Here is a 27579-nt window from a genome sequence, read left to right as displayed (position 1 = left end):
CAAAGAGCCTAGCTAAACATTTTCCGCGAGCCACCTTACTTCCTTATGAACAAGTAAAAACGAATATATACTGCCCTTGTCATCGCACATCACTCTAAACAGCCTTGTATTCAGTGGTATTGATTTGATAAAATTAATTATCTTCATGGTTTCGTCCAAGACTACTTTTAAGGAAGGCGGCATTTTTTTCACAGGTAGTGGAGGATACAGTGGCCACTGATGCATTCCTTGGCTTTTTTCTTTATTCTTGAAATGACGCCCGACGTTTTTCCAGTCATCGCCTTCGCACCTTCTGTGCACACATCGACGCAGTTATCCCAGGGAATGTTATTCTCTGTGAAAAAGCTGTCTATAAAGTTGAAAATTTCGGCACCAGTTGTGTTAGTTGTCAATGGTTTGCAAAAAAGTAGATCCTCTTGAAAAGACTCCAAGTGATGTACCGCACAAATGCTATTAAAATTGCCCACCTAGCTATATCTGTTGACTCATCTATCTGTAGTCAAAACTAGATAGATTTTATTCGAGAAAGTAAGGTAGCTTTCACCTTTCACATCCTCTGCCAAGTCTCCGATGATAGATTAATATCCAATAAAAATAAGTTTTTCGTCACCGATTTCTGATTTTGCACTACTGCACACTTTATCATCATCTTGTAATTTTAATTTGACATGATATCTCACTGGTGTTCTCAGCCAACTCACAGTTGTTGTTTCAGTTGTTATAGCGGAGCTTTTTTTTTCTAATGTTTAACCGTTTATTATCGCCATATAGCGTAGCACCTGTAGATGCTGCGTGGAGCATTCGGTGCTCCGCGGAGCACAGTTTGGGAAACGCTGATCTAGAGTATAAAGTGTAGGTGAATAAGCATGTTAACATTGAAAAGTTCTACGTTATAGCCGCCATTGTATTTAATTCTTTCAGATCGCAGCATTTATGACCAAATAATATTAATTTCTCGTTTTTAATACTTCAAAATAATATTGTCCTATATTTTCTTTTAATTTGCAAATTATGGCAACATCGCATAAGTTTCTTATTTTTCATGTACCAAATGTGTTGCCTCTTTAATAGAAGTAAAATCGATTTAAATATATATTATGAAGTTCCTAGTTTTAATAATTATTTTTCTTTGTTACAGGTTTCATAAGGACTCTGGCCGTGCTCGATATCGAAACAAAAAGTCATTACTGGATCACGGTGTTTGCTCAGGACCATGGCATTATCCCTCTCGTGTCTAGTGTCGAGGTAAGTGCTTAAAATGTTCATTAAAAATCTATTTTAATAATTTTCAACACTTCAAAAATAAAATGAAACTGGATAAAATGGTACGAAAAAATTATGATGTACATTCTAAAATATTGCTAAAATATGAGTCGGATATATTTTATTTTAAATTGCAGTTACAAAATAGCAGATAAAAGTTAATATATGATTCACAAATGAAGTTTGATTCCAATAAAATTGTTGCGTTCTGCACATACGATGACCTCAATATAACAATTTTGGTCATCCTGAAGGGGGAGAGAAGATATTTTGTTCAATCTAGAACTCGCTGTATATGTATATTCAAATAAAGAAAAGAAATGAAAACCAGTAGACTGTATAAAACTCTATTTTAAAAGGAAGTAAAAGCAATCATAAATATACATAACCCAATATACAACTAAAGAAGGATATATTACTTAAAAGAAGAAGAATATATGTAGTACAAACTTAAATATTAATCAATACGTAACGACACACAAAAAGAGAACCATAAACAAACCATAGATAGAAATAATATTATACAAAAAAGAAATAAAAATATGAATATATATGTCATATAAAAAAATTGATATTAAACGTGAAAGAGTGAAAAATATACGCACATATTATAATATACTTAATTCGTAATAAAATGAATAAACCTTGTTAATACAGTTACACAAAATGCAATCAAAAATATCATATATGAATTATATCAAACTCAACTCAAATTATATATTCAAATACAAATATTTAAACTCAATTCAAATTATAATCGGGAATGACATATTACAAAAAATAAGAATAGAGTTAATACTACACAAAACAAAAGCAAAATGTCCAATTGACAACGTTTAATGTTCTGAATAAAGTTCAAAATTGCGACACAATATGTAATAATTGGGCACCAAATAAACGTACTTAGCCCATGCAGCAACAAAATTATGGTATTGTTCCTTACCCAATGAGAAGATGGCACTCCGGCCACCGCAAAAAATATGTCTTCACCGACGAATAACAGGAACCACAAAATTCCTAATGTAACTTTTCTGCATCAAAACGACTTCCTCGGTCAAAGGACCGATGCTAAGTGTCTTAAGGTACTCTTAACCCAAACGCACACACATGTGTGTGGTTTGAGAGATAAAACTCGACTCTTGATTGTGTAGATGCATCGCTTATCTCCAATACACATCTGTGTCATTTTGCAGATTGCCCGTCTCGTAGCATGTAGTTTTTAACCCAGATGCACCCTTATACATGAAATCTTGATATACGGGGAGAATCAAAACTACCATAAAGTCTTAATATTTAATAAATGTTTATTAACAGTTGCGAAACTGCAACAAAAATATTGTAAAGAAGATCTTTATCATTCAGCCTTCTTCGTCCAATGTTAAACACATTCCCTAATTTCTTCTACCCCTGTTTCTTCTAGCTGCTTGTGGTTTTCAGACTGTAATTTTTTGGGTCCACTGCTTTTCATTCATTCTAACCACATGGCCCGCCCAGTTCCACTTCAGCGATGCTATGAGCTCTATGACATCAGTGATGCCTGTCCTTCTCATATCTTCGTTTCTAACCCTGTCTCTGAGAGTCAGTCCAAGTATCGACCTTACCATTCTTCTTTGGGCGACTCTTGAGTTTGCTGTGGCATGGGTTAAGAAAAATGTTTGTTGTTGTTTTACCTCGCTAACGCCTATCACATCCTATCTAATTTTTGACATTTCTGCTTTCATCTTTATGGTTCTTTCTTCTGTTACTAGGGATCTAGCATTATATGTAGGGATGCGACGTTGAGTTTTAAGGGTTTTTTAAGTTCGCAGACAGACTAGCAGTTTAGTGCAAGATTCTGGAAATCTTTTCCTACTCGCTTGGGGCAATACTTTTTATTATTTATTATCATTATCTTGTTTTCTCTTCTTTTATTTCCATCTTCATGTTTTCTTTCTCTTCCGTTCAAATATTTGCAAGGTTCTTTAGTTTTTCATCATTGTCAAGCTTTAGTTAATGGAAAGCCCAGACGGATATGACATCTGTAAAGACCAAAAATGCTGCCGTGCTGACAACTAACCCCGAAAGTGTGCCTGCTTGCCCTTTCACATTTAAAGAACTAAACGTTGGTATCGGATGCATGAAGAATGGCAAGGCAACGGGCATGTACGGAGCAGATCAAGAAGTTTGGCACAGGCACGAAGAGGTGGCCGCTAGAACTGTTTAACCTATGTGTCTCTTAAATACCCAAAATCTGGAGGAATACAAAAATTATTGCCCTGCTGAAACCAGGCAAACCTGTCGGTGTTACCAGTAGTTACAGGCCAATCTCTTTATTATGTCACCTGTACAAACTTTACAATAGAATTCTACTGGAGAGGGTGAAGTCAATTCTCGAGCCTCGTCTGATTCTCGAACAATCTGGGTTCTGATATGGAAATAACTGTATAAGCCAAGTCCTACATCTTACTGAACACATAGAATAGGGCTACCACGACAAACTAATTACAGGTTCATAGATCTAAACGCCTCGTATGACACTGTCAGTCATAGACTACTGCTTGAACAAGTCAGACTTGAACAACCTTGCTTTTGTCGTACAGGACAGAACCTTCGAAGGGGTTGAAACCAGGCTCAAATAAGCACTTCGACACCTTCCAATTTACTATCATAGGAATTCGCTAAAGTCTAACCCCACTAAAACTCAAGTCTGCTCTTTCCATCTAACATCGAGAGAGGCAAAAAGAAAACTGAAGATCAGATAGAAAGGACAACAACTGGAATACGCGAAGCATCTAATACACCTCGGAATCAAGCTGAACAGAACACTCACCTCACATATAATTGCCAAAAAACCGCTCTAAAGGTAGCCCGTATAAACGCACTTCGCAACTCCGCTACTCTAAATGAGGCGCCCAGCCCAACGTCCTCCTAACTACAGTCAAGGCTCTCAGCCTCTCCATAGGCGAGTATGCATGTCCTGTCTAGGGTAGATCGGCACACGTTAAGAAAGTGGACATGGTCCTAAACCAGCTGAAGCATGCTCAATAACAATAGGGTACCTAAAAGCAACGCCACTAGAAAAACTATATCAGTGTGTTGGAATCGACCGACCGGACTGCGAAGACAAACCACGGAGTACACCGAGCGCTTCAGGCAGTCATTTAACGACAGACATGTGATGTTCGTTGCGGCTGAAATCTATGAAAGTTTTTCTGTGTCGTTCCCGTGGAATCTTCAGACTGGTATCCCCCGAAACGAAACACATTGACTGGTTTGTGAAGATCAACAGAGCAAGATGAGGCCAGTTCGATGAAAATGACACCTTATGTACAACGACAGGTCATAGACCACCTGCTCCAGTGTAATCAATGCCCGTTTTCATGCACGATGGATGACCTGCGGAAGGCCAACACCAAAACAATAAACTGTGCCCGATTTTGAGCCGAACACTTGAAATGATCACGCTTGGACACGAAAAAGTAAAAAGTAAGTTCATAATTGTCTGCTAAAAGATAGTCTTCATGCATTAGTGCGTCTACTTTCATTGCTACCATTCTGTTATATCCTATGGTTGTTTGTAACATGTTGGGTTCGTATCCTTGTGTTATTTAATATACTGTCCATTAATATTATAAATAATAGTGGACTTAAGCTATCTCGTTGCTTTATACCTTTTTTCATTTTAAAGCTTTATCATTTCTCTTTGTATAATTTCTCGTAGTACTATTTCTGCCTATCTAAATATACATAGTCTTAATTAAACAAAATTATGTTCTATTTTTAAACATGAAGTTTCATTAAGTAATCGACAATTTCACAAGTTCATATATATTCATTACTTTTCCTCCAACTTGAAGATTAACCCAGGGGCTGTTGTGCAGTTTATACAGCTCCAAATCTTTTGTTTAGTTATGTACATTAGGACAATGCCTTCGACGGTAGCAAGGTGCCAGGTGTTTTGTTATGCAAGTTCATACGAGTCTGTCGGCACGTTGAAACTGACCTCCGGTCCAATTAATAGACTTTAGCTAACGTCGGAACTCGACGAAATAAAGGCCGGGGAAGCTTTGTAAACACACAAGACGGCCCTTGCAAATTAGTTACATTGCTATGCAGTTTCAATTACTATCATCTACCTAAAAGGGGTTGTTCGATACACCGCCACCGATTCCCCGTCCCTCGAAAACAATGAGATCTGGCTCATGTCACATAAATTGACTTATGGCTATTTTGGTCGATCAGATTTTGGAGGTCCATTTGTGGTTGATACATCGGACGTATCTGTAGATCGGATAATATCTCTACCGGTTAATATTTGTAAGGATTCAGATCATATCATCGATTGAATAGCATACGGGGTAGGTTAAATAGCTGAATAAGGTATCATTTGGAGACATAATTTTTTTGTAAAATATTTACACTAAGAAATTCGTTCTAATCAAAAAATTCACAAATTTGTCGGTAATTATTGTTGTTTTTCTTAAAGTCTAAAAAAAATCTCCTCGATAATAAAGAACAAATTTTTTTTCTAAAACTTTACTGTAAAAGTGTAGGTTGTAAGCATGGCAGAAAGATCAAAATAAACACTTTGACACTATATAAGCACAAAATTAATTATTCGTATACAAATACAGTAATTGTATTGGTAGTTCTTTAGATTGTAATAATTTTTTAGTTGCTGATATATAACTCGAACCAATTCTAACATCAGCTGGTTACTACTGTCAGACCCACACGAGTTTCGACTAGGAGCCGATATGTTCCCTTTTAGTTAAATCCAATAACAGCGACATTGTGTCGCTTTAACTTTGGTTAAAAAGGTGGTGGTAATTACTTGCTTAACATTTGTCTTATCGTGATGATACAAACAGATTTTTCTATACTAATAATCTGAAAAGACAAAATCAAGTTAATAATGTCTTGTTTTTTAATATTGTACTAAAATATCATAGATTTCAATGCAAAAGTCGGCAAAGGAAGAGCTGGAACAATAATGGGAGATCAAATACTAGGGGAACGTAACGATAGAGGAGATCGTCTAATACAATTCTGGCAAGAAGAAAGTCTAATAATCACAAACACTTTCTTTAAATTATCTATGAGACGATTATATACATGGCGCTCACCAGCAGAGAAACCGGAAAAACCATAACCCACTAATCGCTAATGTCACGCTTAAGCTTAAACGTCTTAGAACACCCCAAAGACTCTAGAATTAGATGTTAGAAAACTGAAAGAACCTAATATAAAAACAAATTTCAAGCCAAGCCAAGAACAAATACAGTCACAATTAGAAAATTATTAACAATGAAATCAGAAAAATGGTAAGACAGGCAAAACAAACTTACTATGAGGAAAAATGTAAAGAGATAAAACATCTTCAAAACAAATACGACCTATTCAACGTACATTAAAAGGTTAAAGAAATGACGAGGCTGCAAAAAAGAAACCACAACACAACTCTTTTAGATAAAAATGGAAATACTATGATAACGACTGACGAAAAGCTAAAACGATAGCAAGCATATATGGAAGAGCTCTTCGACGACGAAAGAGGAAACCTACAAGACATATCTTTCGAAGACAGAAAAAAAGCATAGACATTACAAAGGAAGAAATATTGTATGCACTAAAGAACACCAGAAACGGAAAAATCCCGGGGCCAGATCAACTGCCTATTGATATCGATTGATATTGATTCGAAATTAAAAGAGGCGTGCGACAGGGGTGTGTATTGTTATGACTACTATTCAATACATCCTCTGAAGAAATTATGAAAAGAGCTCTTGAGGGAGAAACAGCAGGATTAAAGGTCAATGTAACACCAATTAACAACATTAGATATGCGGACGATACTATCATAATCACAGACAATCTCAGGCCTCCAAAAGCCAATGAACAAGATAGTTGATTATGAATGAGGTTGGCAATCATCATGGCTATTCTGATCTTAGATGCTGCTGCTCTGAATAGTTCAATTGATGTGCATCCGAACCATTCCCTCAAGTTACGCAACCATGAGATTCTTCTTCTTCCTACACTTCTCTTGCCCTGGATTTTCCCTTGTATAATCAATTGAAGTAGGTTGTATCTCTCATTACGCATAACATGCCTCAGGTATTGCAGCTTTCGTGTCTTGATGGTTTCCAATACTTTACGGTTTTTATAGCTGATACAAAATAATCAACAGGTAGTAAGGCCTAGACCCTCCTAACCTCTTCCCGACTTGTCTATGAAATATCGTTTGAGGGGTTACAATTTTCCGTAAGCCATTTAGGTATATAAATTTTCTTAAAATATCAATAAATACTCACATACGCATATATTTTAAAAAGATCCTACTACTTTTTTGAAATACTTACTGTAGATGCCCTATACAGTGTGTCCGTAAAGTATGGAATAAATTCCATATTTCCTAAATGAAAAGCCTTTTTAAACAAATCTAAAACACGTCGATTTTTAAATTTAATGTTCTACATTTTACAATAAAATTTCATTATATAAGCTGATACACATTACAGTGATGACGTCATCGGCTCTTTTTTTAAATGCAACACCCTGTATTTTATGACATTTTTAGATCTATAAAAATGAGCTGATTCCAAAAAAGTATAATACTGGGGGTCTAAAGGATATAATTTGAAAGATATTCGCTTAGAAAATTAATTTTTATCGATTTATAATATTAATAAATTATAAATAACTTATAGCTTTCTTGAGAAATATTGTTTATTTCTTTACGAATTCTTGTTTTTAAGTCTCCAATATTTGCAGTACCCCACATAAAATAATCCAAAGGATTGAGGTCTGGTGACCTCGCTGGCCATTCAATATGTCCACGTCTTCCAATCCACCTGTTCGGAAAAATTTCGTTTAGGTACCTTCGAACATCTAAAACATAATGCGGAGACGCACCATCCTGTTGAAACCATAAACTTTTATCAAAACCTCCAAGATTAATTGTACTGGGGAATAAATTAACTAAAGTAGGTACGAGAAACCCACTTAAAAACTGAAGGTATACTGGCCCGTTTAAATTACCTTCGAAAGAGTAGGGTCCAATGATTTTATTTCTTACAATGCCAGCCCATACGTTTACCTTTTGCGGGTATTGTGTATGATGTTCCCGCATCCAGTTGGAGTTTTCTGTTGCCCAGTATCTACAATTCTGACGGTTGACCTCGCCATTTAATTTGAATGCAGCCTCATCAGAAAAAATAAAATTTTGAACCAAGAGAGGGTTGCGGTGGCTGTTATCCATCATTATTTCGCAAAATTGTATTCTTTTATCTGGATCTTCCTCGTTTAATTCCTGTACAACTGTGCATTTTACTTACTTTACTTATTTTTACGTACTTTGTGTACCGTTGTTTTGCAAACATCGAGATCACTACTAACCTTACGAACAGAAGTGTGCGCATCTTCTTCAAAAGCAAGTAGAACATTTAATGTAACATAATTTATAGAGGGACGACCTGATTTGCGTGCATTTTCAACTGTACCAGTTTCTCAAAATTTCTTTTCAGTCTTACTGTTGACTGCGTGATGGGTATTTCTGGATATTTGTCATTAAATAAATTACACACTTCCATCTGAGTTCGCGATTTGTCTCCATACCCAATCATCATGAGTATTTCAATTCTTTGCTTTACACTCAAATTCATTTCTACTTAAAATTTAATTCTAAGCAATAATACAGAACATTCACGAATTAATACAGTTATTGTACTACTTAACTGTTATTGAACATTACTAAAAATAATTACAGTTTACCAAAAACTAGAAGTAGGCTACTTTTTTGCAATTGATAATACATCATTTATTTTCTAAGCGCATATCTTTCAAATTATATCCGTTAGACCCGAGTATTATACTTTTTTGAAATCAGCTCATTTTTATCGATCTAAAAATGTCCTAAAATGCAGGGTGTTACATTTAAAAAAAGAGCCGATAACGTCATCACTGTAATGTGTATCACCTTGTATAATGAAATTTTATTGTAAAATGTAGAACATTAAATTTAAAAATCGACGTGTTTTAGATTTTTGAAACAGGCTTTTCATTTAGGAAATATCGAATTTATTCCATACTTTACGGACACACTGTATAGTATTTTACTTTAATAATTTATTTGGTTGGTAATTATATTTGGATTTGTAATTTTTTAGTTTATCAATGTAACATGGAATATTACGTTTTTCGAGTAATTAAAGTATAGCTTAAAATTTTACATAATAATTAAATTTTTTTTCGAATTCGAGTTGATTCATTTTTTGCACGTTGACGTGAGAATTTTCGATTGAAAATTGGGGTATTTTTGGATATTATATCAAAGTAAGGGAGGAAAGGAAGATAAAAATAAAGATACAAAAACTCAGTTATTTGAATTTCTCGCATAAATTTTTAGGTTATGTACAAAAAATATAAATAGAAAAGTTGTAGACCTTTTTATTACCTACAACTTTGCCATTTAACGTTTTTCTATACGGCTTGTAGTTTTACCGGAAATCGTGATAAACCGTTTTTTACCCGGGGAACGGGGCGAGTTTTTAATTTTTGTTACCTTTTCTTTCTTTTCCGATGAGTTCCATTCCGTTATTTTTTGTTTCATTGTATACCATTTTCAAAGGCTTCGGCCTTGGTCTATAACATCTGGACGTTTAATAAAGAGTGTATTTTATAATTAGTGCTTTATCCCAAAGCAAAATTTAACAAAAAATGCTGCGATTCTGCTAGGAAACAGTTTCACATTAATTTTGTTTGGACTTCTATGGTTTTTTGTTCTTTGGTTTATACTAATTTGTACGTTTCAGTTTCCATAACGGAGAATGCATTTTAATAATAGGATTTTCTAATTAAAGAAATTACCGTATGTTAAATAGAGAATTCATTTTATCAGGTGGTTTATTTCCAACGAGATATTTGATAAAATTTATTTGGTTCGTTAAAAAACGAAACTCATTAAAGCGATCCATAAACAGAACAAAAGACGATTTTGGAAACAAGATTTTACGTTAAGCCATAAACGTCTGTTATCTTTTTATCAGATCGGTGTATCTTAATAGCAGATGAAATTTATGTTCCATAAATTTCATCTGTCCTCAGCTCGTTTAGTCAAAACTTAACATTAAAATCAGTTCCTGCTATGCTCAGGGAAATATTTTAGTAATGTAGGGTTTGCGTTAAAGTTTTAACGGGGGTATTAATTTGTCTGTCGTAGAACCCCTTTTCAGAAGGCATTAGGCCCGTCTTTGATGATGGGCATTGTTGAATATCCATGTAGTTTCTATCCATTAAAACGTTTGTCTTATTGGTTGTCAGATAGCGAAAAGCTGTGTAGTCATAAAGTAATACGCTTTACAGAGCCTGTAAACGATAGATTATAGAGATGAGAAATGCAATATTAAAAGGTGTTATAGTTACTTTTATTGGTAACAGTAACGGTGATTTTTAAATGAATATTAGTACCGTACACAGTCATATATTAAATCAAGGGCATATGACACTCTTAAGCTGCAGTGGAAATAAGTTTTCTAAGAGGAGTACTCCAAAATCAAAACCTTGGTCCTCTAGGTAGGGTTTGAGGCATCAGGCTCACCGTTTCACGGAAAAATAACCAAAAAGGCTGAAAACCCTGGTAAAACGCCTCATAACGGATTGATAGAAAAACGACGACATAGCTCTATGAAAAAGAAAATGATTTAGCCAAAAAATGAACGAGGTCACTTATGAACTAAATAGATAGAAAATAAACATCACAGTGGTCACAGAAACAAAGCGAAACGGCGAAGGTTCAGGAAACCTTGGGTGAATATGATTATTTTTACAGCGGTGAAATAACCAAGCTTGCCATAATGTTTATAACGTTATTTTGATCTTTTCCTTTTCTTCGTCTAGTTTTACATTACTATTTTCTCGTTTAATTAGGGTCCAATGTTGGTCCATAATTATTCCGAAGTTGATTCCATCGCGGATCAGAAGTTGATGTCGGGCCAAGTATGGACCAATCTGGGTCGAAAGCCGGTTTTCGGTATATTTCAATATGAGTATTAGTACCCTCTTAAGTATAATCCAATGTCAATCCAATATCAGTCCAATGTTGGTCTAAGTAAATCCACGTAGTCCCAGTCTAACTGACGTTTTGCCATGATTGGCAATCGAGTTTTCCTTCAGGTGCACAGGAATCCAGGAATTGGCTGCACAGAAGGTCAACGTTTAGCTGATTCTGTGTCTTCTTTCTTTATTGATGCTCTTTATAACTTCATCCATTTAAAGATTGAATAGCACATGGCGTACTGAATTCCCTGTCTTATTCCATTGCCTGTATCTATAGGTTCTGTAAGTTGTTCATCTATTCCGCTTTCCATCCTATTGTTTTGATAGACGTTTTCAATCGATTTTATAATATCCAGCGGGATCTCTATTCTCTCTCTCCAATGGCGCTACAGCCCAAACCGGGCCTTGGCCTCCTCCAAACTATGCCTCCAACCTTGTCGGTCCCGCGCCGATCTTCTCCAAGTTCTCCTAGTTCGTCTAGCAAATTTTGCGCGTCCGCTGCCACTTCATCCTCCCATCTTTTCTGTGGCCTTCCATTTGGTCTTGCGCCCTGCATTTTACTATCAAGGGCTCTTTTCGGCAATCTTTCTGTCTCCATTCTTACTACATGACCAGCCCAGCGAAGTCTCTGAAGTTTAACGAATTCTGAGATCGGTGTCTCTTTGAACAGTTGGTAGGGTTCATGGTTATACCTGGATCTCCATATTCCGTTTTCGTTAATAGGTCCAAATATCTTTCTTAGGACTTTTCTTCGTAAAAATCGTAAAAACAACATAAAGTTGATAACAGCTATGGACAGGAAACAAATTTAAATTAAAATCTAGTTTAAAACACAAATTATATTAGTCTTCTTTTTATGTATTGTAACCTTTGTATGTGTTTTTTCATTATTGTCGTCTATGACTCCAATGATTTGGACGACATTAAATAAATACAAAAAAAAACTAACTAATTCAAAGCAAGGCTGAAGACTGGAAATTCAATATCGAGGCGATCACAACTTTGGAATTTCAAATGCAAAAACCTGAGACAACCGATTAATAAACATACAATATGCTGATTGTTGTGATAGCCTTGCTACGCTCCTGATCTTGTGCAGATCAGTTTTTAGTTTTGTCAGGGTCCATTGCTCCACTCCGTAGATCAGAAAACCCAATAAATTTAAGTATTATATATTTAAGTATATATTAAGGTACGTAACGCAAAAAACATATTTCTTTCTATAAAACATACTTTTTGCCTTTCTCAATTCTAATCCGAAATTATCTGATGTTAACCCAATCTTTATTTAACTTGCCTAACAAATAATATGTAAAATTCCAAACTCTAATGTTTTTAAATTACACGCAACAAACAATTTGGCCAAAATTCTTCTATTTTTAATTTAACACTTAATTAAATTATTTAACGTTTAAGCCCAAACGCCTGCAGAAATAATTCCATAAAACTCAAGAAGAAATTTCTGTTTTGCCAACTGGAGATCCCAATAGAGACAAGCAGTGTACGTGTTTATTCACAAAGTTAAGAAAACAATTTAGGAAACCCTTTTCGATCGTAAAACTTACATAAAATCTGTGTTATGAAAGTTATATTTTCAGACAGTAAAATTGTGCTTCTTTTAACGGAGGACGGGGATCATGGGCTTAACATCGGGGCATTTTTAGGATTTCTAATAGATGAGCGGTTTACTCCTAAAAAGACGCTTAGAAACGGAATATATTTTTTTAAGTGGGCTGGAAATTGATTTTAGCAAAAAATATATAAATATATATATATATATATATATATATATATATATATATATATATATATATATATATATATATATATATATATATATATATATATATATATATATATATATAATAAAGGTAAAAGATATCGGCATCGCTCGCAATAAAGAAAGAAAAATATAATAAATATGTGTATAAGATGGAAGGCAACCGTATATACGTATTTCTGACTATTGGTCGTCTTCAGTACGGTGCAGCTAAGTTAGAAAAAGAACATATTAACTTGGAAAAGGATCACTACAGGAGCAATGCGACCAATTTGTAGCAATAATGTTAGAAGACTCTGAGGTTTCCTGAGCAACAACCAACACATCCACGAAGGGAGCTAAGCTATCTGAGGAAAGGAATGCCAAATGTTTAGAACGTTTCAAACAACAAGAAAAAGGATAATGCGAGTTAATACTAAAATAAAGCTGAAAGTAATCGGCATAGCCAAATCTTGGAAGGTACATCGATGAGGACAATTTCTGCATGTAAGAAGATGTTCCATATTCTGTGTTTCTCCACAGTCACAGTTCACATTATCTTGGTCTATTTTTCCCCATTTTGCTATATATCGGTCCGTATTGTCCGTATATCGGTTCGTAGTTCTTCCATTCATAAGGAGTTGAGCAGCAACTTGGTTTGCTGTAACCTTGCAAGATGGTTTATGTTCTTTTGGATCACCGCTAAGTTTTTTTAGAAGGTTCCATGCTATTTGATACTATGTGTCATGTCCATTTTTTCCAATCTGAATCCACTTTTCCTGTCTAGCTTGACGTAGCTGTTGGAGTATTACTGCTCCTCAGTCAACAGTTTCTTGGCTAAAAAGGTCAGTGGAATAGAGGGTTTCGTATGTTCTCATTAGTTCTTTGGACTCGCTGGACATCCCGGGAACATATTTTTGTCAACATCCTCTGGTGATAGCTTTTCTAGATACATTTTTTAGTACCTCTACAAATTTTTCGTAGTTCTCTACTTTTGGTTCAAGACGTAGCATCTAGCATGTCTGCATACTTCTGCCAGTTTGCCTTTTTGAAGTTTAATCTCCTTTTTGAAGTTAAATTGGTCTATGCTGGGTTTTTGGTATGGGGCCATATACTACTTTGGTACATCGGTCTTCGAGGTTATTACTTAAAAATCAGATATCCGGGTTATATCCTCGTTTCCAAACTTTGCTCTGAAAAGATGGTGGAAGTTTGGGATCATGGATTAACGTGAGGCCACTCGTTTCGGCCTATGCTTCTACTGCGTCTCTATTTGCGCCTGAATCTGCAAAGCCCCAGAGTAAACTGTGACTGTTAAAGCCTCCCAGTACAAGCTGATTGGGTTGTGATTGGAAATTAGTTGGGGGTGAAAATACAAAAGTCTGTTTGGTTTGGGGGCTTGTATACCGAGGTTTTTGTACTTTTTCCGATCTCATTGGTTGTTATCTCTATACCGTGTAGATTTGTTGTTCCCACAGATGAGACTATGGTTTGAGTTTCTCCCAAATACTGCGCTCCCATGCTTATTGTGTGGTATCTCCGCAATCAGTTTCATACCGGACACTTTCAGTCTCGCTGCAGTTAGGTCAGTTAGGTTAGCCAGTTAGAACATTTAGTGTTGTTGCAGAATTCTGATAGTGATGCTCTCGATATTTATGCTCGCTACTGTCAGTGTTGGCTCTGCGAAGAACCATTGTGGTTTGATGTTTGCCATCTGATTTGATTTGCTCCGGTTTTGGAAGGATTGGCTATCTACTAGTATACGTTTCCAGGGGACACCGTCAATAGTGTTGACTTTGTAGTTAATGTGGCACTATTGATCTCGTAGAGGCTCCTTCCTTGTCTCCCAATGTAAAACCGCCTTTCTGCTTTTTTTCTTTGCTCAGTAGAGTACACATTTGGGATACACACACATTTAACCCAATAGTTTTTTTAATATATAGATATACGTTTGGCACGTATCCCGTCAGGTGTATTGACCATTTTACTTGCAGTTCTGTTTTTAATCGAAGCCGAAATGTAGAAATACTTCTTTCTAGTAGGCGAGTAGATTATATTTTCAAGACTAAGTTTTTACTTTTACTTATTATTCAAATTTAGTGTAAGGGTATACATATTAGATAAGGGGGTTATTTTTTTTTTATATAATTAGGGATTTGGTTGTATTCAAATGTTAGGTGTAGACTGTAAATAATAGGTTAAGGGCAACATAGATTAAATTTAATTAGTAACAGTATATTTACTATAACTATGCAGGGATTAAATTGGTTTGTACATAATACGAGTATATGTTTTATTAGTACCTTTTGTTTTCATTTTCAGAAACTAATTAGAACAACACTTACAGCAATATAACACACCTTATGAAGTGACGTTAATAATACTTACCTGGCGCTCTTAATATATTTTTAATAAGTTCCTTATTTCAGTACTCTTTTCTCGTTCATTTCTCTTTTCTCGTTTATTTTTTTTTGATTCTATCAGTTAGTCATATTCATTTCTAGGTAACTGTCTTTAAGGGCATGCAAATTGGCCAAGTACTTCCTAAGTGTTAATTGGTGATCCTCCAGCATAGCCTGCTATCCAAGCTGCATTAAGTCTCAACTTTTGTGTTGTGAACGTACTCCTAATCCTTGTTACATTTTCTTCTACTTTTGTTACATTGGCCATTACGTCAGCCAACTCCATATTTTTGTTACATTGGCGTATACCACACAGCCAATTTCTATAATTCTTGTTACAAGCATACATTTTACACTACGGAATGTTTCTGTTACGTAATGCTGTATTAACGAGAATCGATATGTACTTTACAGTACTTTAGAGTGAGACCTGATGCAATCTCTACTCTCATATGTTACCGAATGTCGCTGTGTAGGTAGAAACATCTTTAAAGAAATAATAGAAAAAGCAGTGATTCTGTTATGGGTATATACGAAAATTGTGAAAACAATCGTGCCAAAAAAGACATGTTTAATTACAGAACGTAGTAAGTAGATACGCTTAGAAACTGAAATGATAATAACTGTCTTCTTTCAAGATACCGATATAAAAAAATGTTTGTAAAATAATTTGATTTTTTCAATCCATACCGACGCTACTGAGCTGTATAGATCTTTTACGGTCGACTTTTCTTCTAAGCAATAACTTAGAAGTGGCTGCTGCTCTTAATACAATTAAAGTTGAGTCCGCTATGAAAAGCAGATATCTGTACTCCAATATTTCTTAAAAGCTTTCTGAAATTCAGTTAATGCGGGCGGGATGTAAAAGTAGTTGACAGAGAAATAATTTTAGATAAACTAGTTTGAATCGAGATATAAATATCAGTTTATTTTACTAAAAGGCTGTGCTGAAGATATAGAACTAAATCTGCTACGAGGAGGTCGTAGAAGTATTCGATAGGCTACATCGATAGATGTGCGTTGTTTAACAAAAACTACTAGGATTAAAGGTGTATCAATTAAAGGCCCTTCTAGCTGTTTCTGATGTACTTCTTAATATAACTCTATATCGTTATTTGTACCATTACCATAAATTGGGTTGTATTAGCGTCCTCCCTAGTTTCTATGTCATATGTTATAATATTCCTAATACTTCTTCAAGCGTCTCATGCTTACAACGTGTAAATGTATATTTTCAGTGTTTTGGAGTATGCTTTCATCCTCTCTCCTGCATATAGTCTCCACATTCCTCATTTTTTAACGTTTCCTTTGTTTTTGAAGCAACGAGTGTTGTTTATTTCTGGACTGCACTTGCCTTCTATTTTTCCTTTTCAGTATTAGTTTTAATAGGTCATATATTTTATACCCCACAATATGGTCGATGTATGAGACTTTGTTTGTACTCAAGCCCAGATTCAGCTCGACATAGTTATTAAAACTTTCGAGCAACCTCGTATACGCCTTCATTTAGTTATACACGACCTTCACTCTACACCTCCCCAAAGGGATAGGGAGAGGTGACACGTCATTCATTCTTATAACATCAACCTTAGGATAAGGACGCTATTTGTTAAGTTACTCGTTTTATAAATATTTTAAATGTATTTTTTCTTCAACAATAGTTTTCTTTAAGTGATTTTGTTTTTGTAGTATTACACGTGAAATACTAATAATATTTTACTACAACAACTACAATAGTCATATTTTAAGTTGTATCAAATATATGAATCTACCGTTTATATATCAGCTGAACAATATCGAATTAGAGCAGAAGATAGAAGAATTATATAGCATGTACAATCACCCGAGCATAATCAACATTCAAAACAACAAGCATCTTGATTTGATCTAAAACTAAACCTAAGAATGAACAAGAAAGAACAAAGAATTGTATTAATAAACCTACCTTGTGAATACGAACATTTTTATTTGTTGAAAAATTTTCACCATTAAATTTTATAAGTCAACCTGAATCTTATATCAAAAATAGAGAATTTGATAGATCACAAATAAGTCAACACGCATGGGAAAATGTGCATAGTGTTCAATGCAAAGATGTGTGTAATCCTGAAAGAAACAGATGACAAAAGGAGAAAAATAAAAGAAGCGGCTCTAATTATGTTAAATAAAACCAGTGCGCCGCAAATTCCTCGGCGGAATGCAGTAGAATCTGGTTACCCATATTAAACGAGAAAATCATTAGAAAGAAAAACCACTATTAGCAAGTGAATAATATATCGAGCATACATCATTTATGTTTTAAAGTAATATACATATAAAATCGGAGTAACACGTCATCATTAAATGTGGTTGTCTTTTTAAAAACAAATATTTGTTAAGTCTTTTTAAAGACAAAGTACGTTGTCTTTTTAAGCTAGGTTTACACGTATCCAGTTACTGGCACCAGTCTCACTGGCTTGCCAATTCTTGGTTAGGACAGCTCTGGACAGGCACGTTTACACGTATCCAATATCGGGGGCCAGTTCCTACTTGGTGAAGTCAGTCGTTTGCTATACTCTTCATAGATACGCCAGCAACTGGAACGATGTGTTTACACGTGTCTACAACCGTTGGCACAGGGTAAGAAGGGATGCGTGAAAGCATGAAAAATAGACCAGCTCTCTATTCAGGCTGGTTTACTCATATCCAGTAGCTGACGACAGCGCTGGCATAGTAGTGACATCATGTAAATACTTTTTTGCGTCAGTCCAGCGCTGTATCGGTTTATAGTTGACCTCTTTGGTCTGAAACCACATTCACCAATTATTTCTACCGAAAATGATTCAAGGCAGCTGTATACAATTCCTGATAATACCTTGTAAGCGACATTTAATACTATTATGCCCCTATAATTTTCGCAGAGTCGTTTGTCTCCCCCCTTGTACATAGGAAATATGATTCCTACTTTTCAATCCTCTGGGATGACTTTAGGTGTCCATGTGCAGCACATTAGTTTATGGATACGCTTCCATAACACATGTCCACCATTCTTTATCAGTTCTGCAGTTATTCCATCTGTTCCAGCCGCTTTGTTATTTTTCAGATATTTTATGACGTATATAGTTTCTTTCAATGTTGGTTCATCAACTACTTGTTCTGCTGTGTGGTGAATTATTTCTTCTTCTTGGTTTTGTTCTTTTTCTGGGTTTATGAGCTTTTCAAAATGATCCTTCCACCTTTTCACCAGTTCCTTTTTCTCGCTGATAATTGCCCTGTTTTTGTTCTTGCACACTGTTGTTCTTGTCATGTGTCCTTGAGTATATCCTTAGTTTCCTTGTAAAACTTCCTAGTCTGTATACTGCTGTTATAGTCTGTAATTTGTTGTATTTTTAAATTTGACATTTCTCTCTTTTCCCTTCTACATATTCTCCTTGCATCCCTTCTTAGTTCTTCATGTATCCTTCTATTCAGTCGAGAATTCCTTTGTAGACATCTCTTCCTAGCTGTATTTTTGCTATTTATTAGTTGTTGGCAATCTTGGTCAAACCACTCCTTGTTTCTTTTACTTGTCATTTGGATGATATTCCATTCGTCTTCGATGTTATTTTCTTCTTCTGATTTATTTAATATTATTGCCCACTATTCTTTTATCCTACTTATCTTATTCCTAATAGGAAGTCAATATATATTCGATTCATTACTGTTATAGTATTGATAAATTTCTAACTAATACAAGGCTTGAATGTTCCAAATTGCTAAGAAGGTTCCTCTTTTGTAATAAATATAAATCTCCAGTTTTGTTATGAATGAACTTCCGGGACCGTCCTCGTATTCTTTAAACGGTTAGTCTACTGTGAGCATACCATTCTTAGCTTAAATGTAACAAGCCCACAACCAACCATTCCCATGTATTGCACGTCCGTCTTGGCCAACAACTTTTTTTTCACGCATGCACATGCACTAGTGCTCGCAAGTCGTGCTATGTATTCGAGAAGCGTGTTGACACGTAGCGTGCGTGCTGACACCGAATGCATATTTGAGACGTGTATCTGTAATTACCTTTAGCACCGTTTCGTTTTTAATCCACCCAACCATCATCGCAATGAAGTTAGCCAGTCATCGACCGTTCATATAAGTGTGGCTAATACGATGCTCTGTAAATGTGCGATATCAGCAGCTAATTCCATTAAAGTAACGAGAAAATTAAATCGATGTGTCAATTGAACACGAACAGATTCTGGAAAGAGTGAGCGAGCTGTGTAATTTTTAAAATATGCAATTATAGAGATTCTCGGTTTCGTGTGAATACTTTACTCGATTAAAAAAATCAAATCAGTTTATTTTACGTGTATAAACTCTTTATCTTGATAAAAACTGTATTAATAGTTTTTTTTCAACATTGCTAGTTTGACCTGTCCTCTTCTTATAATCGATGATTATTCTCTGTGACTATTCTAACTTTTCCGCTTTCTGCGTATCTTTGTATGTTCCATCCTTTCTTTGTGTTGTTTATCCTGCATATGTTTTTGATCTCATTGTTTTAGTGTTTGTCGAATTGTGTGAATTGATAATAAAGAGGTTAAAAAATTTGCTTTTTAATCTTAGTTTACATGACCTTATGAGTTGTGTAAGTTTTTAAAGTATGCATCGATAGATATATAATAATATACATATTATGACTTGCCAAACCAGTGTCGTTGTTCCCTAACTCTATTTTACTTTATTTTGATACCTCGTGTTTTCAACACTACTTTAAAATCTGAGATATTTATGTTGATTATCGACTACAAAAACTACTCCACCTGTTTCGACCCTTAAATCATCAGCGGTTAATAAGTTGGAGGCCTTTGAAATGTGGATTACCGGAGAATTTTCAAGATTTTATGGACATCGTATACCTCAAACGAAGAACTGCTACAGAGAATAGGCAAGGAACGAGAACTTTTAAACACAGTGAAAGTTAGAAAAACATCATACCTAGGCCACATACCTAGTGAGAAATAATAGGTAATACTATAATAATAGTAATAAATAAAGTAGCTTCTACTCGAAGCCACCTGGATCAGATGCTGAAAACAGTAGAAAATTTCTCTATTGATATTAATATGCACTTCGGTCTTGACAAGTGCCGTGTTTTAACTGTAATCAACGGAAAGGTTCAGCCCGGCGGATTCGATATGCAAAATAGCCAGAACATCGAGACCATGGATGAGAATGATGTACAAATACCTCAGAATAAAGCAAGCGTGGAAAATTGACGATAAGCAAATGAAAACAGATAACTACTGAGCTTATACGAAAGGTAAAACAACTATTTGTTCACACCTTAACAGTAAAAATTTGTTTAAGGCACTAAACACCTACGCATTTTCCACGCTTAGCTACTCATTTGGTATTGTTAAGTGGACAAAAACGGATATAGAAAATCTTCAGCGAAAAGTACGAGCACGCCTCACAAAGACACAAAAACATCATCCTCGACGTGCAGTAGAGAGAACGACATTACAGGGGTATTTAGGAGGACGAGGACTTATGGATATAAGTGAGCAATCAGAAAAACAAACTACTAATTTAAGAACTTATTTTCTTAGACATCTACTCTACATCGCGCGATTTGTGCAGTAGATGACACAACACCGATCAAACTAAGGTAACCAGAAATGCGCATAAACCACCTTACTAAGGACAAAAAAATGCGCACCTGGATGGGTAAACCTCTGCACGGGCGACATCCCGTGTCAGTCAAGTCAGTCAAGGCTATGTCGACAGTATAGCGTCGAACTATTGGCTGACTTCAGGAAAGATGTTACCAGAAACAGAAGGTTCGTTACTTGCCATTCAGGATCAGGTTATACCAACAAAAAATTACCTTAAATTTATCATCAAAGACCCTCAAGTCCAAAACGACAAATGTTGATATGGATGTAAAAGCCAACAACCCATCCAGCATTTTATTGGGGGCTGCCAGGCATTTGCTACAACTGAATACAAGGAACATCTTGATTCAGTGGGGAAAACACATCATCAAGAAGTAGCTATCAAACTGGGACTTCTCCAAGCAAACCGTCTTCCATATTATTAATATGTCCCAGAGAGTATCCTTGAAAATGACAACTTCAAGCTATATTGGGACCGCACTGTGCTCACAGACCAAACAGTAACACACAATAGACCAGATCTTGTACTAATTAATAAACTAACGAGACAAACAACGCTAATCCACGTGGCGATACCTAACAATAATAATCTGCGTGTTAAATACCACGAAAAGAGCGCCATGTACAGAGATCTGGAAATACAAGTAAGGAGACAATGGAGAATGAAAAGTACCCAGACGATACCTATTATTCTTTATACTACTGAAGTCATGCCGAATAATCTCCTAGAAAACATAAAAAAGCTGAGTCTGAATGAACATATCTATAAGACCATACAGAAAGCTGTACTACTCTCGACGACCAGATGTGTACGAAAATTTTTGTGAGATACGGAAAGAGCCCCACCAGAGCTCAATCCATACCGTAGGTATCTGGAATGAGTGAATTTTCCCCTTAGAGGGAGAGTGAGCCGTATGGCTAAATCTGAATAATAATAAGTATCAATCTGTTTAACTAAGAGTGAAAGGAAAGATCGAGGAAAAGAGCGGACTATGAAGGAAAAGACTATCGTGGCTAAGAAACGTCCGACAATGGACAGGGCTAAATTTTGAACAGCTAATAAGAGCAGCTGAAGGCAAACGAATAAGAAGAGAAGAGTTTGCAATAGTAGATAGTAGCCAACCTTCATTGAGAAAAGCGCTTTAAGTAGAAGAATTCATAAATACAAAGGAGGAAAAAAGAATAAAACTTTTCGTCAAATTAAACTTTTGTTCATTATATAATGTTAATTATGTCTTACAACACAAATGAAAAATAAATTGACATTAGTGCTACTGAAGTATTAGAACGTTTTATAGATAACCTCTGTGGTATATTTAATGACCTGGAAAATGCAATAGTGGAAAAAGTAAATAAAGTGGATTAAGATTAACTGATCGGTGGCCTTCATCATCATCATCACTGGCTCGACAACCCTTTTTGGGTCTTGGCCTGTTCCAGGATTCTTCTCCATTCTGATCTGTTTCGTGCTTTTTTTCTCCAGTTTTTTATTTTTAAGGTTGTTATATCATTTTCTATTTGTTCTAAGTATCTCAGCTTCGGTCTTCCTCTTGTTATTTTTCCTACTGGCATCTGTTTGAATATTTTGTTTGGTATTTCGCCTTCTTCCATTTTTTCTACATATCCTATCCAACGCAGCTGTCCTATTTTAATGAATGTTATAATCGGTGGCCTTACTAGGATGAAATTCTTATTGCAAAACTGTAATTAAAATAATTAGGTTATATAATTAGGCTCAATAGAGCAGCAGGATGTCTAAACAACAATACAAGGCAGCAACGAGATATGATACATCCAAAACACAACGAATGCTAGAGATAACAAAAATGCTAATACTAAGGAGATTCACGGGAAACACACTGTGAATTGACGAAAGTAGAACAAAACTGTACGGAAAGAGAGGATGAAGATAGGCAAGTGCATACATTACATAGCAAGAAATAAATCGCAGTTGGGTAAAAGAAGTGTGGGCTGACCACGGAAACGATGGAAAGACAATATAACATAGAGGCATAATCCAAGAAAACAGAAACCTGCCGAATTTCGTAATAAGAAGAGAGAGAAAGAAGAAGAATAAAAACCACTCCTAATTATTGAAACCTGACCCTAGTCTTTTTCTTGTTTTCTAGGGTTTAATTAATGGTCACGGGTCGATTCGAATTATAACAAACACTTTATTGTTTGACTCGTAAATTACAGGTATATAGAACTAATGTAAACGGTAACTATATCACTATTTAAATATGACCGCGGCTTAATAGCAAAAATATGAACACGTCTTTCGTCGTACGTCGTCTAGAGATGAGATGCCGTCCTATTCATATCACCTCCTCGTCATAGTCATCCTATCGACAGTGTTTTGGATTATTCTGTAATGTTACTTGACCCTTGCTTTCGGCTTGCAATTCGGGATAAATGGAAGTTAGGAATTGGTAACGGAAAGTATTTGCTGACGAATGCAATCCTACATTATTTTTTTCCATTTTTTTTTCAATGTCTAGTATTGTTTGGGTCTTTCTGTCTTTTATTCCGTTTCCTAGACATTTAGTTTCTTGTAATGTGATTAGTTCGATTTTGTATTTTTTGAGTTCGTTCGTAGATATGCGTGGGCCCCTCCTTTATTTCGTTTTAGAACTTTCCATGTATTTAATACATAATCCATATTATTTGTTTGCCTGAATCGCCGACAATAAGTCCTATCCAAGACTTGTTTAAATGACCCATAGTTACGTTTTTCTTTATGAGAATAGATGATAGCCCACTGCCCAATCCTTCTTCTTTACCCGGTTTTAAAACCGTATTGACACCGTGAGCTAGTCAATCCACTCACGAATGCCAAAGACGGAGTAAATACTGTATATTACTGTAGTAAAATTACGAAAAAAAAGTATGTAATAACAAATTTTTATGGTCCAATAAAAAAAGGTAAGTGACATCAACCTTCCACATCCTGCTTCTTTATTTACAGCCATCAAAACCCGTAGCTCGAAATATAAATTATCCCACATGTTATGTAAATATCCTTCCTAATTTATTTAACAAATAACGAAATATTTCAAGTATCAAATTACATAAATAACTAGTAGACAAATATTTTCTACAGTCGTGTTAAAAAACCATTTAAAATGCTAACAGGTTCATATAAACTACAAAATTTTAAGCTTTTGCAACATCATATTTTTTAATGTACAAAAACGGTATGACAGGTTTGCTGGCTTTTGAACTTGAAATTTACTGTTAGTTATGCTGGTGTTTTGTATTTTTTGTGTGGTTTTACGTATAATATGAATATTAACATTTTTGTCACATCATAACTTACAAAAATTATTATTCATAAACTAAATGGAAAAGAAAAAACTTATTTAAAATATGCGTTTATTGATAAAATAGATTATCCTTTTAAAACGGACTGGACATTTATAAAAACTGATTCCAGGCATATTCAAATACCATACATAAAAGATTTTTCGGAAAAAATTACATTTAGTTGTACTTAGGTAGTAAAACATCCCATATACGAGGATCTCATCTTCCAAGACTTAACTTTGCAATGCAAAAAAAAACAAATAAATATTCTATTCAGAAAATACTTAGAAAAACCACTAAATGACAGAATACGTTAATCTTAAATTAAAAATAGAGAATTTGATAGGTATGATACATGCAACTGTACATTGAATAATGAACATAGAGTTCAATGGAAATATTCAACAATCGTTTTGAAGGCAATGGAACTAAAACAAGAGAAATTGAAGGTGTCCTCATTTTACCAAATCAAATAAATTGAGCAACAAGTGCCCCAGTAAAATAAAGTAGAATTTTTTCTCAATATTGAAAGACGAGTTTGCTTAAACCAAAATACCAAACTTAAGAGATTAGTAAACGAAGAAACGAACATATCGTGAACACATAATGGAAATTAATCCAATGATAAGAATATTATCAGTAACCGCAAAGACAGGCTTCTTTCGGCTTATATTATGATCGTTTCATTCTACTCTTCCTAGCTCTATTCCATAGTGTCTTACTATCTATTTTCCATCTCTGCTGTTTCTAGCATTCTTTTTGTCCTCTATGTGCGAGGTCGTGTTTCTGCGGCCTATGTCATTATTGGTCTGATGACTGTTTTGTAAATTCTGGAGTTAATTATTACTTCCTACTGCTACTAATTAACTACTTCGAGACAACGACTACTAAAAAGTGAGACCCACAATAATTTGATCATAATTTTGGGGAAAAACTTAGTATGGAAATTTGGTCAAATAAATATAATGCGTGCTTAGAACCAAACCATACGTAAGGGTCTAAAATAAAAGTTTATTTGAAAATATATAAGAGAAAAGGATTTTTTGGCTTACCTCGTCAAGAGAACTCTCAAACAAAATTTCGCCCTACATGCTGGACGTTCAGAGACAGAAAAGGGAGATGAATTGCCGGGAGGTTACGAACGCTCGGATTTTGAGGCCAAAGTCGGAACTATTAGGAGCTACAGTTGGTTCCTTGAGGTAACTTAGATGCATTCGGCGGATAGATGGCGTGAGCAACATTGATTTGAATATTTACTAGGAATTATAATAATAAATTTGAAACTTTTGAAATGGAAACAAAAGATGGTAGAATGCAAGTGGACAATAAGAATATTTGATTGAGTTCCTCATGAGAAAAGTAAGAGGAAATCCCCAAAGAATTTAAGTTAAATTTACAGCGAATATCAGACGATAAAAAAAATATCAAAATAGAAAAAAGTGTTGGATGTTAAAATGTGCTCCGAATAAATGATAAAAACACAACTTGAGAATATAGTTTCTTGCCGCACATCACCCGCTTTCTATGTGTTCCTTGTAGTATATTTGCTTCTTCTTCTTTTTTTTACGTAGACACGACCTTGTCTGTTTTTCAATGTGCCTCCAGTAAGTTGTCGTTCCATCATTTTCGTGGTCTTCCTACTGATCGTCTTCTTATTGGGAAACCGTCTCTTGCCGTCTTTACTACTCTATTTGTTGTCATTCGGCTTATATGATCGTTCTGTTCTACTCTTGTATTTCTTACACAGTTCTTGATGTTCTCCACCTTGCATCTACGTTGTATATCTGTACTTCTAGCTATGTCCCATAGTGTCTTAACATCAATTTTTTTAAGTATTCTCATCTCTGCTGTTTCTAACATCCTTTTTGTCCTCTTTGTGTTAGGTCGTGTTTCTGCCTCGTATGTCATTATTGGTCTGCCAATTTTGCGGGCATAAAAATCTATTGTCTGAAATTCTGCCCTTCATTGCTTTCCCGATATTTTTATTTCTCCATATTGTTTCATTTAGTCAAACTGCGGTTCTGTTTGCTCTATTCACTTGATCTTTCAATTCTGTTCCCAGCTTTCCGTAGTCTAGATATTTAAACTGCATCACTTGTTCTATTATCTAACCCTCCAGCTCTAATTTACAATTTAGTAAAAAAACATTTGCTGTTATAACCATGCATTGTCTTTCTTGGGTAAATAATTAACATGTTAAATTTTCTGGCGGTTATATTAAATTGGTGCAGGTACATTTGTTGTAAATCATCCTAGTTGTTTCGTCAGAACTAGTCCTCCGTCCTTAGGAGTTCATGCGGTATTCTGTCTTCTACTGGTGATTTTTTTTTTATTTTACTTAATGCTTCCTTTACCTTATTCTTCCCAATGTTTATTTGTTAGTTTGTCGTCACTTCTGGTGCTGGTAGTTCATTTTTTATTTTCGTTTTTAAAATTCTCGTTATGCTTTTGTTTAGTTCCGGGTATTACTTGATTACCTATTCGAGCATTAAAATCATCCAGTATTATCATTTTCCGTCTGACTTGATCTACTAAACCTGGATGGAATTAGTTTGAGAGTGTGTCAAATACTTTAACTCTTTCAGTAGCGACAAAAACGATTATTAGGTTGCTAACTCTTTTACTCACTATAAAGCCTACAACAAAAATAGTTGCATTTGATGGCAGCTACAATACAGAGTGCGGCAAAAGTCAGTTCCCCGATTTGCACAATCGAAAAATATCGGAAAATGAAAATGCAAAACGTTAAGTCGCAAATTAAACGGAAAAAAATAATAATAAAAATATCGGAAAATGAAAATGTAAAACGTTTAATTAAGTCGCAAATTTGGGTTACAAAGGTGCATATAAAAATCTAAGCTTTATGTTTGAACTGGTGTCCATCTTTCTCGATACAACGTTCACAACGGCTCGCAACGCTACGGCATGTTCGGTTGAGGATTGCCTTGTTCTGACGGAGGTGTTCAAATTCTTCCTCAATAATTGTCTTCAACTGTGGGAGAGTTTGCGGTCGCCTAGCATATACACTATTCTTCAGCAGATCCCATAAAAAGAAATCGCACGACGTGAGGTCGCAGGATCGTGCCGGCCAATCGATTTTTCCCGTGTCTGCCAATCCAGTGAATCCAGTCACCAAAGTGCCCATCAAGAAACTCACGCATGATCAGCGCGTAGTGGG

General features: G+C 35.2%; 1 protein-coding gene across 1 annotated transcript in view; it reads left to right on the top strand.

Annotated features, from left to right (window-relative positions):
- The first annotated feature begins 252 nt into the window (after positions 1 to 252).
- Positions 253 to 27579, top strand: part of LOC140442373 (fat-like cadherin-related tumor suppressor homolog) — a 965522-nt gene continuing 938195 nt past the window's right edge. The window contains exons 1-2 of the mRNA XM_072533469.1: positions 253 to 406; positions 1139 to 1245. Coding sequence (XP_072389570.1) covers positions 253 to 406; positions 1139 to 1245 — 261 coding nt within the window. The remainder of the gene's footprint in view (positions 407 to 1138; positions 1246 to 27579) is intronic.

This window comes from Diabrotica undecimpunctata, chromosome 1 (assembly GCF_040954645.1).
Source record: "Diabrotica undecimpunctata isolate CICGRU chromosome 1, icDiaUnde3, whole genome shotgun sequence".
NCBI classification, from domain to species: Eukaryota; Metazoa; Arthropoda; class Insecta; order Coleoptera; family Chrysomelidae; genus Diabrotica; species Diabrotica undecimpunctata.
Note: the sequence above shows the minus strand (reverse complement) of the source record. Positions and strands in the feature narration are given on the sequence as shown.